This window comes from Triplophysa dalaica, chromosome 9 (assembly GCF_015846415.1).
Source record: "Triplophysa dalaica isolate WHDGS20190420 chromosome 9, ASM1584641v1, whole genome shotgun sequence".
Lineage (NCBI taxonomy): Eukaryota > Metazoa > Chordata > Actinopteri > Cypriniformes > Nemacheilidae > Triplophysa > Triplophysa dalaica.
In genome coordinates this window covers 4,891,313-4,906,643 of record NC_079550.1, presented here as the reverse complement: position 1 = coordinate 4,906,643, position 15,331 = coordinate 4,891,313, and the positions used below count along the sequence as shown (strand labels likewise).

The 15,331-nt window shown below is 46.2% G+C and overlaps 1 protein-coding gene and 1 pseudogene across 1 annotated transcript; both read left to right on the top strand.

The window, feature by feature from the left end:
• The first annotated feature begins 3,215 nt into the window (after positions 1 to 3,215).
• On the top strand, positions 3,216 to 6,703 carry LOC130428244 (titin-like). Its single transcript, XM_056756101.1, has 7 exons — positions 3,216 to 3,615; positions 4,064 to 4,733; positions 4,816 to 4,935; positions 5,022 to 5,141; positions 5,232 to 5,294; positions 5,373 to 5,672; positions 5,757 to 6,703. The coding sequence occupies exons 1-7, from the start codon at positions 3,538 to 3,540 to the stop codon at positions 6,392 to 6,394; spliced, it is 1,989 nt and encodes a 662-aa protein (XP_056612079.1). The 5' UTR covers positions 3,216 to 3,537; the 3' UTR covers positions 6,395 to 6,703.
• A 783-nt stretch (positions 6,704 to 7,486) lies between these two features.
• On the top strand, positions 7,487 to 11,791 carry LOC130428710 (uncharacterized; annotated as a pseudogene).
• The last annotated feature ends 3,540 nt before the right edge of the window (positions 11,792 to 15,331 follow it).

Genomic DNA, 15,331 nt, shown 5'->3' with positions numbered 1-15,331 from the left:
AGTAAGAGGGAGAAGAAGAGGGCAGTGAGGAAGGGGTGTTGGAGAGGTAGGGGTGTTGGAGATGCAGGCAGGGCGAGGAGAGGCAGAGGAGCTAACGTTACCCGGGAGGACCCCACAAGAGAGGATGTGGAAGCAAAGCAGTATTATAATATAACTTACACCCGATTTATGCAAATTCTGATTGTAAACATGATTTCTAACTTGATTTGCACACGGCCATGCAACAAGGACTTATAATACAATTACAAAGTACTAAAAATTTACAAGGAAAAACGCTACTTCTCTTGATGATCATGCTCATCTGTTAGCTAAAGCTATCAAACAAACAGTTCACTTATATTGCGGAAATTAGACAAACTTACCGGTCCAGCAGAAAGTTGGCAACTTCGGCGTCGCTTAGCAAACCCGTTTCCTGCTTCATGCCCTCATGTCTTTTTGAAAAGAACCTCGCCGATGTTTATTCGGGCTTTCTGCCATTTTTTGTCTCGACTTCGCCTTGCTGCATCGTTTTTTCTCTTTTTTGACGACACAGATTGATGCTCTGTCGGCTCGTGTGCAGAGTATGTGTGGTCCGCCATTAGCGCAAATTTCACTTCTTACTGCGACAAAGAACCGTTTCTATTTCTAATAAAAAACACGACGAGAAAATGTTGTTATTGTTCTTTCTGCTACTTCTGCCTTTTACGAAACGCGCTCAGTTTGTCCGTGTAGTGCTACTATAGAAACATGGCTGTGCAATTTGATAAATTACATGTAAGGGTGTGCCCGCGGTGTATATACATAAAATGGCTCATTGTAAGGTAATATAAACATTTCGGTTCATTTTGTAAGGTATTTCTTCACCACTCACAACATAGTTTTGTATTATATATTACATTTTGGTAAATAAATCCTTCAAAATGCTACACACTGTACCTTTAAATCAGAGAAAGTGGCATTCATTCGTAGCATAGGACTAAATTTATTTATATACAGCAATTAAAGATTTTTGTTTATATTTCTCTTGTACCAACTGAATGTAGAGGCTTCAGTTTCCTAAAGAAGGGGACAGTAATTTATGTTCACATTCAAATATGTGCAATAAAGAATAGCTCTGTGCATTTTCCACCGTGCTAAATTTCTAAGTTCTAGGTTTCTATCAATGCACACAGAAAGTGTATTTTCTTTCTTTGTTAGACATTTATAAAGGTTCAAAAAATGTTTAATTATATTTTGTCTTGATCAGCTGCCAGTACCACTATATTATTTGGTTGCTAGGCGCAGATGTCACTCTTTTATGTTAGTGTTCACTCATTTCACAAATAAGTGTTTGATAAAGTTAGGTACAAGCGCTCATCCTAATCCTGAAAGTCGTTAATTCATTTTAAATGATATCACGTGTTTAAGAGCAAAATCTCTTTATCCTATACCTGTCTTAATTAAGTACCTTTGCTGTAACTGTTTTCCCACACAAACATATAATTTTTTGATGCTAACCAAAATATGATAAATGGTAAAGCTAGTATGTCTACTACTGTGTTTATTTAAGAAAAAATCATGAGTGGAGTAAAAGCAGGTAATTTTTTTTTTCAGCAATCATATTAGTTTATCTACATAACATTAATACATAAAAGACAAAAAAAAGACAAATAAATAGAAGTATCCAGCATGTTTGATATTGGTAAATCAGAGTCTATAGGACCCCCCAAGTGTGCAGAAATGGTTTGACCCAATTCTTAGGCAGCCAATGATATTGACCTGTTTAAACTGGAAACTGGCGTCTGAATCACGCGTTGTTTACGTGTATTCTACGTGTACTTTGACGTGTATTTAACAGAACATCTTTGGCAGCCAAACTGATAGCGGACCATGTTCATGAACTACAGCCAAATCACTTGTGATACAATGGTGATAGTGCTGGGTGATTTAAACCAGTGTAAACTGGAGACTGTGATGCCTGGTTTTGAACAGTATGTAAAGACAACATTCTTGATAACTGTTTTGTAAACATAAGAGATGCCTATGTGTCTAAATGTTTGCCACCAATACTGAATATATGATTCCTGTGTACAGGACAAAACTTAAACAAAGTAGGCCCGAAAAGAGAACCATCAGATTATGGCTGCCTGAAAATATAGATGTTTTGACTGGACAAACTGGGAAATCTTTGAGTATTCAACAAGATCTGTTGTAATTAATAATCAACTATGTTGGGCCAATAAATTGAACACTTTCTTTACCAAATTTGAATCACCAAGTGAAAATGTAAACCGCAATGAAACTACAGGTGATATAGCTTCTTTAGTTTTATCACCTGAGAATATTGTTATCAATACGGAGGATGTGAGGAAAGTGTTTCGATCCATAAACAAGAAGAAAGCATTCAGTCCTGATGGGGCTACTGCAGGTCTTCTAAAGATCTTTGCAGATTAACTGGCTTCGGTGTGGCAGCCTGTATTTCAGGGCCTGTTAGCATAAAGCACCTTAAGTGTAATTTACCCTTAAGTGTGCCTTTAAATATACCTTAAGTTTTACTAAAGTTATTCTCCTATTGTCTTTGGTAAAGGGAAATCACTTAAGAAAAACTTAAGGTGCTTTATGCAACTGGGCACAGGAACTGTATATGAGAGGAGCGACATCTGGTGTTCACAGCTCGTGCAAAACACACCTGCAAATAGACACAATGAAATCAATGCACGATCTATTATAAACATTTTCCAGAAAAAACTTCACATTAGTTTAAATAATATTACAGCAAATACATAAAGAAAATACACACTAGAGCTGCTTTAGGCAAACCAATATATACTCCCTCACATCTTTTACTAAAATAAGAGAATATTCAATAATACACCCATGAGTTAAAAGAAATCTCTCAAAACATCTACATGTACATTTTAGAATGGAGCTGTAAGTTTAGTGTATATAATACTGAGGCTGAGCCCACATCTGAGTTTTGTTCGTATCTCTTTTGTAGAGTCTACGACTTTATTGATAAATCTCACACCGAAATTTTACCAACGACAATGAAAACATCAAGATGTAAATCAAATCACCTCAGCTGCTCTGCGCAGATCGCACGTCAAACGGGAGCAGCGTGATCTCGCGATACGTGGATGTTTAACGCGAACGGCTTATTTAATCACACAGATTCCTTTAAATAATGCACTTAGTTCAAAGAGTCGCTAGATGGCGTCTTTTACACCATAAACTTTATTACAGTCAATGATTCGTGTTCTCTGCTTGTTAAACATTTGCCTAATGCTCTCAGCTGTAACAAATTGATGAAACATTCCAATTTAAATGATTATTGTAGTTTAAGTCTTTATTTCAATGGTTTATGTTTATATTTAAGGTTTGCTGTGGTTTCCATTGGTTACTAATATTGTTGATGACGTCAGAGATCAACGCAAATTTGTTTATCAGCGCGAGCAAGTGCCGGAGTTACTAGTTTGTATTCACGATTACTTTTACATTTGCGCTTTGCAAAAAGTACCATAAATACTTTTTTAAGTTTAGTATTAAAGTAAGTAGGCGACTTTAGTATAGTTTCACATCATGGGACAAGTGAACTGTGGATGTTTGGGCCACGAGACGTCAGATCCGGAATGCAACCAAACACTGGAGCAATGTTGGGTAAGTTACTTTGAAAAAGTGATAATTACTATTAACTAAATACATATTAAATAGTGTTATTACATTACTGTACAAATTTCTCCATCCATTCCTAATTACTTTCTACGTCCTACATCAATCTTGATTAGCATTGATTCAAGGATAGACATGAAACGGCTTTCTTAATTATTTCAAATAAATAACTTCATGAATTATTTTTACTAACTGACCAAAGTATACCAAATGCGAGAAGGATACATTAAAGCATACATTTTAAATTTAGACTTAGTGTTGATGTCATTTTCACTATTGAATATATTACACAGTATTTAGTTCAATTACATCAGAAGAAACGGTAATTAAACTACAGAAAAAAAAAAGAGTAATCCTTACATACTTTTTCAAGCGGAATGTTATTAAATTACAGTAACTAATTACTTAGTAACTAGTTATAACCAACACTGTACAGGAGCAAGATCAGAGAGGAGCACAGCGTCAAGATGATTCCACACCGACAAGTTCCAGACATGACAAGAAAATGAGGAAGATCAAGAAAAGATACTCCATAACAGAGCAAGAGGGAGTGATCTCAGAGAATCTGGAGGTGAGCACATCTGAAACAAAGACTGAAAGTATTCGAGAGAGAAAGAAAGCCAGGGAAGGTAGGAGAGAGATGAGGAAGAGAGAGAGAAAGACAGATGATGCTGAAGGTATAAGGAGAGAGTCAACACTGAAACCGCTGGTGAAAAACTCTGCTTCAGTACCTGTGAGGTCAAAGAAAGCCAAGAAAAGAGCCAAACATTCAGAGCAACATGTGAACGTATCGGCACAAAAGAGAGATATGAAGAAGATGCAGACTGACAACAAAACAAGTCCTGCAGTTCACAGAAAGTCTAGGAAAGAATCCAGAGATGCTTCTCCATTGAACATCGATACCTTGACACTTTCACTATCTCCTCCACCGATACAAGTCGCTCCATGCCCACCAGCTGAGAGGATAAAATCCCGTCATCCATCAAGGCTGGAACCGCTGGTTATACGTGTTGATCCTCAACCCTCTACTGCAACACCTGAGACATCAAAGGTGAGACGTTCAAGGAGGAACCAGAGGAAGGAAGCTGAAAACATGTATCATGAAGGTAAGAAAACATTTATAAAGACATGACAATATTAAATTTTTCGAGGTTAAACTTTGAAACTCTCTTTCTCTTCATTCATCAGTGCCTAAACCGCTGGCGATACTTGTGGATCCTCAACCCGCGACTGCATCACCTGAGAGATCAGAGGAGAGACTTTCAGTCAATAAACTGAAGAAGGGTGAAAAGAAAACGGATCATGAAGGTAAGAGAAAGTTTATAAAGATGTGATAAGAGTGCATTGTGCTGAGGTAAAAACATTGTGACTCTCTAAATCCCATCATTCATCAGTGCCTGAACCGCTGGTGAGACGTGTTTATCCTAAACCATCAACTTCATCACCTGAGCGATCAAAGATGAGACGTTCAAGGAGGAAAGTGATGAAGGAAGCTGAAAACATGGATCCTGAAGGTAACAGAAGGTTTTTAAAGTTTTCACAGTTGAAACACTTTGTATGTTGAGGTAAAACCTTGAGACTCTCTCCATCTCTTCATTCATCAGGGTTTCGTCGATCTGCCTCACCCGACCCGAATCCTGAACAGGCGCAGGTGACAAAATATGAAGGTAAGAGAAAGTAGGTGATGTATGACAAGATGAAACTAAAAACATCAACACTCACTTCATCTCCTTTGCCAATATCAGCTGGTCCACCAACACCAGCTCCAACAGCTGAGAGGGTAAATTCCCATCATTCATCAGTGCCTGAACAGCTGGTCACCACACAGTCTGATCTCTTTACACAACTTGTCTTCATGGACATTGAAGATGAAGATGAGGTGCAAATCATCTCTCCATTTGTGCTGAAGGACACCAGACAGAGAAGACCTAAGCCCATGAGGAAAAAACAAACAATGTTTAGTTGGATGGAGGAGAACAAAGAGATGCTGGAGAGTGAAAGATCAGCGAAGAATGTGAACAATGCTAAAGACACGGACCATGCAGGTAAGAGAAAGTGTATCAGATGTGACAAGAGTACATTGTGTCGAGATAAAACATTGTGACTCTCTCAATGTCTTCATTTTTCAGGATCATCTCCTTACATCCCATATGAACATACCGAGGCGATATCACTGTCAGCACCTTCATCACAGTCTGATCTCATCCTCATGGACGTGAATGATAACACCGAGTCTGATGAGCCTGAGGTGAAGTTCATCTCTCCATTTGAGCTGAAGGACACCAGACACAGAAGACCCAAGCCCATGATAAAAGATCAACCGATGTTTTGTTGGATGGAGAACACGGAGATGCTGGATAGTGAAAGTGAAATGGATGAAGTTCAGCCAGAAGCTCCAGAGCGGCAGGAGACACCTGTGAAAAAATCCCATCCAGAGAGCAACACTAACAAACAACAAACCCTTCAGAAGGAGAAAGACACTCATGAAAACACCATCATGACAGATCCTTATGGTCCCGCTGGAGATACCCAAGATCACCTGAAAGCTCCAGAGAAGACCAAAGCTCCCAGCAAAACAAAAGGATTGTTTGTTCTTCATCACTGGCTTGAGAAAAAGACCAAAGAACGACAGGAGGAGAAAATGAGAAAAGAAAGGGAAACAACAGAAACACAGCTACTGCGGGAGAGATACCTCAACAGTCCAGCATTGAAGCATTTGTGTGTTAATAAGAACAACTCTTACTATATCCCGAATCTCCTTCTATAACTCACACTACTGTAACAGTAGTGACTCCTCATCTGCTCCTCATGAACCCCAAACCTCCTATACATAGCTTTTCTCTTCATGTGTGGAAAAAAAACATTTAGTTTTATGTGCAAAATAATTAAGTTTATGTGTGATATAAATAAGTATATGTTTTAAAGTATATGTGCAAAGAAATTAAGAATATGTGCAAAAAAATGAAGTATATGTGCAAAAAATGAAGTATATGTGCAAAAGAAATGAAGTATATGTGCAGAAAAATTAAGTATATTTGCAAAAAATTAAGTATATGTGCAAATAAAATCAAATATGTGTGCAATAAAATACGTATGTGCAATTTTACTTTAGTGTGTGCAAAGAAAAATCCTGTACATTTTTACTTAACATGTGTGCAATGAATAAACTTGTCTTTGTTTAAATACACATTTTTGAAGTTGTACATTTGTCATTGTTTGATAGAAAATAATATTATTATTATATAGATTTCTGTCATTCACTCACCCTTATGTCGTGTTAGATTCTTCACAGCTTTTCCACACAGCGACCATTAACGTCTATCAAACTCTCAAATAGAATAAACGCAAGAACCATCGCCTCGTGAGGATGAACCGCTTCTTCGATTACATTAAATACATCTCAAATATATTCAGGCAGGTGTGTTCGAGTGCGCAGTGCCGGCTGATTTCTCCAGCCATCAAATGCTCCGTAAACGAACAGGTGATCCTGAGCGGAAGTTGTCTCAGAGTGGCATGCGTGTCTGATACCAAACATTGAAGAGATTCTACGGGCTGGGTCATTTTCAAAATATGCTCACAAGCCTATCCCTACACTTTACAGGCATGTGAAAGCTTCCAAATGAAAAAAATCCACCTGATTTAGTCGGCAATATGCAACTCAGCACCTTTTTATAATAATGATTGCTAATTAAGTCTTTATAGTTTTTAACTTTTTTTCTAAATTAATTTGAATTTCATTTGTAGGCTACTTGAAAAAACAAATGTCCCCATCGTACATTTAACTCTTTTGTATGGCGCATAAATTCTGATTAAAGATGCAATTAATTATTTGGGTGTAAAAGTGTCTTTAAATTCAAATATGATTCCTGCAGAGCTGGAAAGGAAAACCCTACGACAGGCTTTAGGAAACGCAGACATCCCGTTCTCCAGGAAAGCAACCAAATCGGAGCTGTACAACATTTACACCGCCAGCCAACCCGGAGCTCCAACAACGGCGCCATCTGCAAAACCAAAAGCCACTGCCAAGATACGAAACACCACGATCTCCCAACACCAGGCAGCGACCACTCCAACCACACCGAGGAAGAGGCGCCGTTCACAAAGACAAGCATCGACGGCCCTCGGCCAGCTTAGGCCACGCCCCGGACCGAGCAGATACCCGCAACCAGTTGGGCGCAAGATCACCCGAGTCCAGCTCCTCCGACGACCCCACGCTGACTCTCCACCGCCACGGCAGCGCGAGCACGCGCCTGCCAGCGGCAACTTTTCCTACCCTATCAGGCTATCCTACTTCCCACTTTCCCTCCGGGCTCTGGCCTGCAGGCCCAATGCCATCAGATGCCGCGAGGTTGCCTCCGGCACAGGCGCAGGCCCAAACCTTTTTCACTTTTCCTATCACCACAGGCTCTGGAGCCGCACAGAGCGCGATGCCACATCCGCACGCGGTTCCAGCAGCCGAAATCTTCCCGCCCACACTATCCAGCTCTCGCACAGCTTTAGCCTCCACTCTGCAACACCCATGGCCATACCCCCAAACGCCCCAGCCCTAGAACCTCCCCCAGTAGCCGGTAGAATAAGGGATCAGATCCTCGCAGGAGCTGACATCGACCTCTTCACCCTCCTATCTCCCATCCCTCCAACCCCCACTGATCGCCACATCAATTGCGGCGATTTCTCCGTCACTTTAAAAAACACTGCACATAACCACTCACGACTATTGTCATTCACCGAGTTCACTATTGCATTCACACGCTACACGGACATAATATGCACCACCTTTCCACACAGGAGACGCGAACTTAGCGACTATCTAGCAATTGTCGCTGAGCTTGCGCTGTCATACGGAGGAACCCATTTCTACACCTATCACAAGCTTTTTTCCGCAAAATGCGCGATAAGAGTCGCCCAGTGGAACCAATGTCCATATTGGGGAGCCCTCGACAACGAACTCCATAATAGGATATTCACTGGATGCCACAACAACTCCTGTGCCGTCTGCCGATCACTGACCCACTCAACCACAGCATGCCCCCAAATCAACCCCTCCATTCCGCCCTGCCCCGAACCGCAGCAGGAATAATCAACCAGCTACGTTCCCCGCACAAGCACCCGTTCCGCACCACCAGCCAACTACCGCAACCGGACCAAGAACCAAGTCTGCCTGAATTTCAACCACAACACCTGCACCAGGCACCGTTGTAATTATTTGCATATTTGCGATTTTTGTGGCGGCGCCCATGCCCGCTTTATATGCCCTGTGAAAAAATCAGCAAATAAAAATTTCAGAAACTACCTCTCGACACCTGTGAACGTTCATTACCTTTCTCTAGAATTGTCACAACACCCCAACGCTAATTTCTCAGAGTTTCTACTGTCAGGGCTTAAACGCGGCTTCAACCCCGGTGTCGAAAGCCTCCCATCCGAGAGCACCACCTGCGCTAACCTCCAGTCCGCCCTCGCCGAACCAGAAATAGTCGACAATTTAATCAAAAGCGAAACCGACGCAAATTTCATGATAGGTCCATTCCACAAACCCCCCTTCAGCGTTTTCCGCATCAGCCCCATAGGCATAGCAACCAGAACATTTTCCGGTAAAAAACGTCTAATTATCGACCTCTCATCACCACATAATTCCACAATCCCAAGCATCAACAGCATCATAACACTCGAAGAATTCTCCCTCCACTACCACGACATCGAACAAGCAATAACCCGGATCAAAAAAGCAGGGCGCAGCGCATGGCTAGCCAAAGTCGACATCACCTCCGCTTTTAAAATAATGCCGATTCACCCAGATTTCTGGCACCTATTTGGAATTCGTTGGAACCAAAAGTTCTATTTTTCCGTCCGCCTGACCTTCGGATGCCGAAGCAGCCCAAACATTTTCGACATGTTGTCAGAAGCAATCTGTTGGATTCTGTCCAACAACTACGCAATTCCATACATCATTCACCTACTAGACGATTTTCTAATAATCTCCCCTCACTACTCCATCCCAGCCGCACACCTCTTAATAGTCCAAAAGCTTTTTGCTAAACTCGGGATCCCGCTCGCACATGAAAAAAACGCAGGTCCAAGCACATCCATAGAGTTTCTAGGAATCAATTTAGATTCAAAAAAATTTCAAGCTTCCCTACCTAAAGAGAAAATCGACAGGAACATTCTGGTCGCCACCTCTCTCATAGATAACCCCAACTGCTCCAAACGCGAACTGCTTTCCATCCTCGGCCACCTTAACTTCGCCATACGCATCATCCCGCAAGGTCGCCCTTTCATCTCCCACCTCCTCTAACTCGCGTCTTCCGTTCCCGCACTCGAGGACCAGTTATCCCTCACCAACGCATGCCGCAACGAACTGAGTCTGTGGATAACTTTCCTAAAACAATGGAACGGTCTCTCCTTTTTCTACAACGACATGATTTTGAACCCAGAAGACATCCAATTGTTTACCGACGCAGCCCCATCCGTCGGTTTCGGAGGGTATTACCAAGCGCGCTGGTTGCATCCACATGGCCTCCCCAACTACAAAATCTCCCCCAGTCTTCCTCGTCCTCGGCGCTGTTCGAGCTCTACCCATTAGTCATCTCAGCCTTTTTGTGGGGGAAAGAATGGTCAACCAGCAGTATTTCAGTTTACTGCGACAACGAAGCAGCCGTGTGTAGTAGAGTAGGCGGGGCGAGACCGTGGTTCGAGTCCGGTGAGTGATTGTGAATTAGCGCCAGCTGTGCGCACACCGGCCTCGAATCACGTAGGAGATGGGAGCATATAAAAGGAACGAGCGACCGGACCGTCGAAGAGAGAGGACCGGGCCCGAACTTGTGTTATGTTTGTATTTATATTATGTTTTGTTCTGTTATATTAATTTATTAAATGTTTAAATGTTTGCCGGTTCCCGCCTCCTTCCTTCCATTTTATTGAGATGTGTTACAGTGATGCCGAAACCCGGGAGGAAGGAGAGACATGCTGTCGGAGAGTCCTCGCTGCCGAGGGGCCTCGCGGTGCCGGAGAGCGGTGGCTGCCCGAAGCGGTGGCTCTGGGGAAACGGAAGTGCACAGTGCGGCCACCGTCAAAACTTCGGTGGAACGGCGACCTTTGCTGCCGCGCCCCTGGGTCGAGGTGGGATGGCTTTCGTCCAAGTGGGAGCGAGGGGGTTGCCGCCGTCCGCCAGAGGCCGGAGCCTGTGTCCGTCCCCCGAGGGGGAGGAGCAGGGGGCGGAAGTGCCGGGTGAGCCACCGCCTGCCAGAGGCCGGAGCCTGCGTCCGTCCGCCCAAGGGGGAGGAACAGGGGACGGGGAACCCACCCCGACTCTCGGATAAAGGAGGATCCACCGCCGGCCGCCAGGGGGCGGACGGTCGAGCCGTCCACCGAATCCCCAGGGCCACCGCAAGGCTCCGCGAAGGAGAGTACTCCGGCTGGTTGAGGAACGAGCGGCAGCATGTCGGGGAACCAGATTTTTTTTTTTTCCTCTCTCCCCTCTCTCTTTCCGGTCGCTCCGAGGGCTCCCGTCTCCGTTGTCTCGTCTCGTCGCTGCATACCCCCACCCCACCCCCCCCGAGGGAGGGGGAGGGAGCTTGCACAGTCGCGGGGGTACCCCCCGGCCTGTGAGGGGTGATGGGGGTATGTAGTAGAGTAGGCGGGGCGAGACCGTGGTTCGAGTCCGGTGAGTGATTGTGAATTAGCGCCAGCTGTGCGCACACCGGCCTCGAATCAAGTAGGAGATGGGAGCATATAAAAGGAACGAGCGACCGGACCGTCGAAGAGAGAGGACCGGGCCCGAACTTGGGTTATGTTTGTATTTATATTATATTTTGTTCGCCGGCGGTCGTCCGTGAGGGGCCGCCGGCTGTTATATTAATTTATTAAATGTTTAAATGTTTGCCGGTTCCCGCCTCCTTCCTTCCATTTTATTGAGATGTGTTACACCGTGCATTGCATCAACAAAGGCCGTTCACACTCCCCCACACTAACGCCTTTGATAAGAAGACTAACTTGGATATCAGCTTGCGACCAATTCATAATAACCGCAAAACACATCCCCGGGTCAAAAAACCAAATAGCAGATTCACTCTCCCGCTTCGCTTTCAAGAAATTCAGGCAGCTGGCACCGGAAGCGGACCTACACCCCACCCAAGTACCTCCCTATTCGGAACTCATATTCCCTTAGACCACCCGCCGAAGCCCATTCCCAACGCCTCCCTCAACAACATCACCTCCTAAGCCAGGAACCTCCAACCATCCAAAAAAAACCCAAACCCACCGCCAGCTAGAAACACAAAATCCTAATAAAGAGCACAACCAACCCTCACCAACCAAACTGTAAATCCCTGTCTGCCGCCAACCGCCCACACACACCAGCAACCCACAGCCACAGAGTCAAACCAGCAGAGGTCTTCTTTCTTATTTTCCACACTGCCGCAGCAGTGCCACCCCAGCAGGGGTCCTCACCTACATCTCACACTGCCGCAGCAGTGCCACCCCAGCAGGGCTCCTTACATATATTTCACACTGCAGCAGCAGTGCTTCCCCAGCAGGGGGGCTTTCACCTGCATTTCCCACCGCAGCAGCAGTGACGCCCCAGCAGGGGCTTTTATTTATATTTCACACTGCAGCAGCAGTGCCACCCCAGCATGGGTCTTTACCTGTATTTCGCACCGCAGCAGCAGTGCCACCCCAGCAGGGGTCTTTATCTATATTTCACACTGCAGCAGCAGTGCTTCCCCAGCAGGGGCCCTCACCTGTATTTCCCACTGCACCAGCAGTGACGCCCCAGCAGGGGCTTTTATCTACTTTTCACACTGCAGCAGCAGTACCACCCCATGAGGGGTCTTTATCTGTATTTCCCACTGCAGCAGCAGTGACACCCCAGCAGGGGCCTTTATCTATATTTCACACTGCAGCAGCAGTGCTCCCCAGCAGGGGTTTCCATCTATATTTCCAACTGCAGCAGCAGTGCCACCCCAGCAGGGGTCTTTATCTACATTTCACACTGCAGCAGCAGTGCTTCCCCAGCAGGGGCCTCCACCTGTATTTCTAACTGCACCTGCAGTGACGCCCCAGCAGGGGCTTTTATTTCAACTGCAGCAGCAGTACCGCCTCAGCAGGGGCCTCTATCTCACACTGCCGCAGCAGTACAACCCCAGCAGGGGTCTTTTATCTATATTTCACACTGCAGCAGCAGTGCTTCCCCAGCAGGGGCTTTCACCTGTATTTCCCACTGCACTAGCGGTGACGCCCCAGCAGGGGCTTTTTATTTCAACTGCAGCAGCAGTACCGCCTCAGCAGGGGCTTCTATCTCACACTGCCGCAGCAGTACAACCCCAGCAGGGGTCTTTATCTATCTCACACTGCCGCAGCAGTACAACCCCAGCAGGGGTCTTTATCTATCTCACACTGCCGCAGCAGTACAACCCCAGCAGGGGTCTTTATCTATCTCACACTGCCGCAGCAGTACAACCCCAGCAGGGGTCTTTATCTATCTCACACTGCCGCAGCAGTACAACCCCAGCAGGGGTCTTTATCTATCTCACACTGCCGCAGCAGTACAACCCCAGCAGGGGTCTTTATCTATCTCACACTGCCACAGCAGTACAACCCCAGCAGGGGTCTTTATCTATTTCACACTGCAGCAGCAGTGCTTCCCCAGCAGGGGCCTTCACCTGTATTTCCCACTGCAACAGCAGTGACGCCCCAGCAGGGGCTTTTATTTCAACTGCAGCAGCAGTACCGCCTCAGCAGGGGCCTCTATCTCACACTGCCGCAGCAGTACAACCCCAGCAGGGGTCTTTTATCTATATTTCACACTGCAGCAGCAGTGCTTCCCCAGCAGGGGCTTTCACCTGTATTTCCCACTGCACTAGCGGTGACGCCCCAGCAGGGGCTTTTTATTTCAACTGCAGCAGCAGTACCGCCTCAGCAGGGGCTTCTATCTCACACTGCCGCAGCAGTACAACCCCAGCAGGGGTCTTTATCTATCTCACACTGCCGCAGCAGTACAACCCCAGCAGGGGTCTTTATCTATCTCACACTGCCGCAGCAGTACAACCCCAGCAGGGGTCTTTATCTATCTCACACTGCCGCAGCAGTACAACCCCAGCAGGGGTCTTTATCTATCTCACACTGCCGCAGCAGTACAACCCCAGCAGGGGTCTTTATCTATCTCACACTGCCGCAGCAGTACAACCCCAGCAGGGGTCTTTATCTATCTCACACTGCCGCAGCAGTACAACCCCAGCAGGGGTCTTTATCTATCTCACACTGCCGCAGCAGTACAACCCCAGCAGGGGTCTTTATCTATCTCACACTGCCGCAGCAGTACAACCCCAGCAGGGGTCTTTATCTATTTCACACTGCAGCAGCAGTGCTTCCCCAGCAGGGGCCTTCACCTGTATTTCCCACTGCAACAACAGTGACGCCCCAGCAGGGGCTTTTATTTCAACTGCAGCAGCAGTACCGCCTCATTAGGGGCCTCTATCTCACACTGCCGCAGCAGTACAACCCCAGCAGGGGTCTTTTATCTATATTTCACACTGCAGCAGCAGTGCTTCCCCAGCAGGGGCTTTCACCTGTATTTCCCACTGCACTAGCGGTGACGCCCCAGCAGGGGCTTTTTATTTCAACTGCAGCAGCAGTACCGCCTCAGCAGGGGCTTCTATCTCACACTGCCGCAGCAGTACAACCCCAGCAGGGGTCTTTATCTATCTCACACTGCCGCAGCAGTACAACCCCAGCAGGGGTCTTTATCTATCTCACACTGCCGCAGCAGTACAACCCCAGCAGGGGTCTTTATCTATCTCACACTGCCGCAGCAGTACAACCCCAGCAGGGGTCTTTATCTATCTCACACTGCCGCAGCAGTACAACCCCAGCAGGGGTCTTTATCTATCTCACACTGCCGCAGCAGTACCACCCCAGCAGGGGTCTCTATCTATATTTCACACTGCAGCAGCAGTGCTTCCCCAGTAGGGGCCTTCATCTGTATTTCCCACTGCACCAGCATCGACGCCCCAGCAGGGGTTCTACCTATATTCCACACTGCAGCAGCAGCGCAACCCCAGCAGGGGTCTCTCTTCAACACACCGCAGCAGCAACGCCACCCCAGCAGGGGCCTTTATCCGTTGTTGACACTACCGCAGAAGTGCTACCCCAGCCGGGGCCCCCTTTTACATATATCTAAATCCGCCGCAGCAACGCCGCCCCGGCAGTATCTTTCTACCGCCTCAGACGTAGCACCGTCCCAGTAGGGGTTTCCATACACGTCGTTTAAACCGCAGCAGCAGCACCTTCCGCACAGGGGCCTCATCCACATTTCCAATGACCACACCAATATCAGTACCGCACATAAGCCCACAGAAATAAACTCCGCAGAGGCTCCAGCCGGGACCCTACTCAAAACGAAGGCCAGCAACTCACAACTGTAAACCTTGCTAATATTTTGGGGGGCAATAACGCCCAGCTTTGGCTGCTGTCCTGCATTAGTCGCATTTTTGGGGGAAAGCGCTCGGGGCACGGGCAAACAGAGACCAGAGCCCTCGCCCCGAACAAGGGGGAGCGCTCCGGGGTCGGGAGAGAATGCCTACCCCGGAGCCCTCTTCCCGGACAGCATGCCAAATACGCTTACTAAATTCTCAGCGTATCCACGCTGTCCCCCCTTTAATTATTTGCTAAGGTGAACTCGTGAAATGATGTTTTATTAACAAAGTTCGGG

Excerpts from the sequence above, each read along its gene's own strand:
- LOC130428244 (XM_056756101.1), top strand. The coding sequence starts at position 3,538 with ATGGGACAAGTGAACTGTGGATGTTTGGGCCACGAGACGTCAGATCCG. Across the intron at positions 5,142-5,231 it reads TGAAAACATGGATCCTGAAG|GGTTTCGTCGATCTGCCTCA; the intron begins GTAACAGAAGGT and ends TTCATTCATCAG. Across the intron at positions 5,295-5,372 it reads GCAGGTGACAAAATATGAAG|CTGGTCCACCAACACCAGCT; the intron begins GTAAGAGAAAGT and ends TGCCAATATCAG.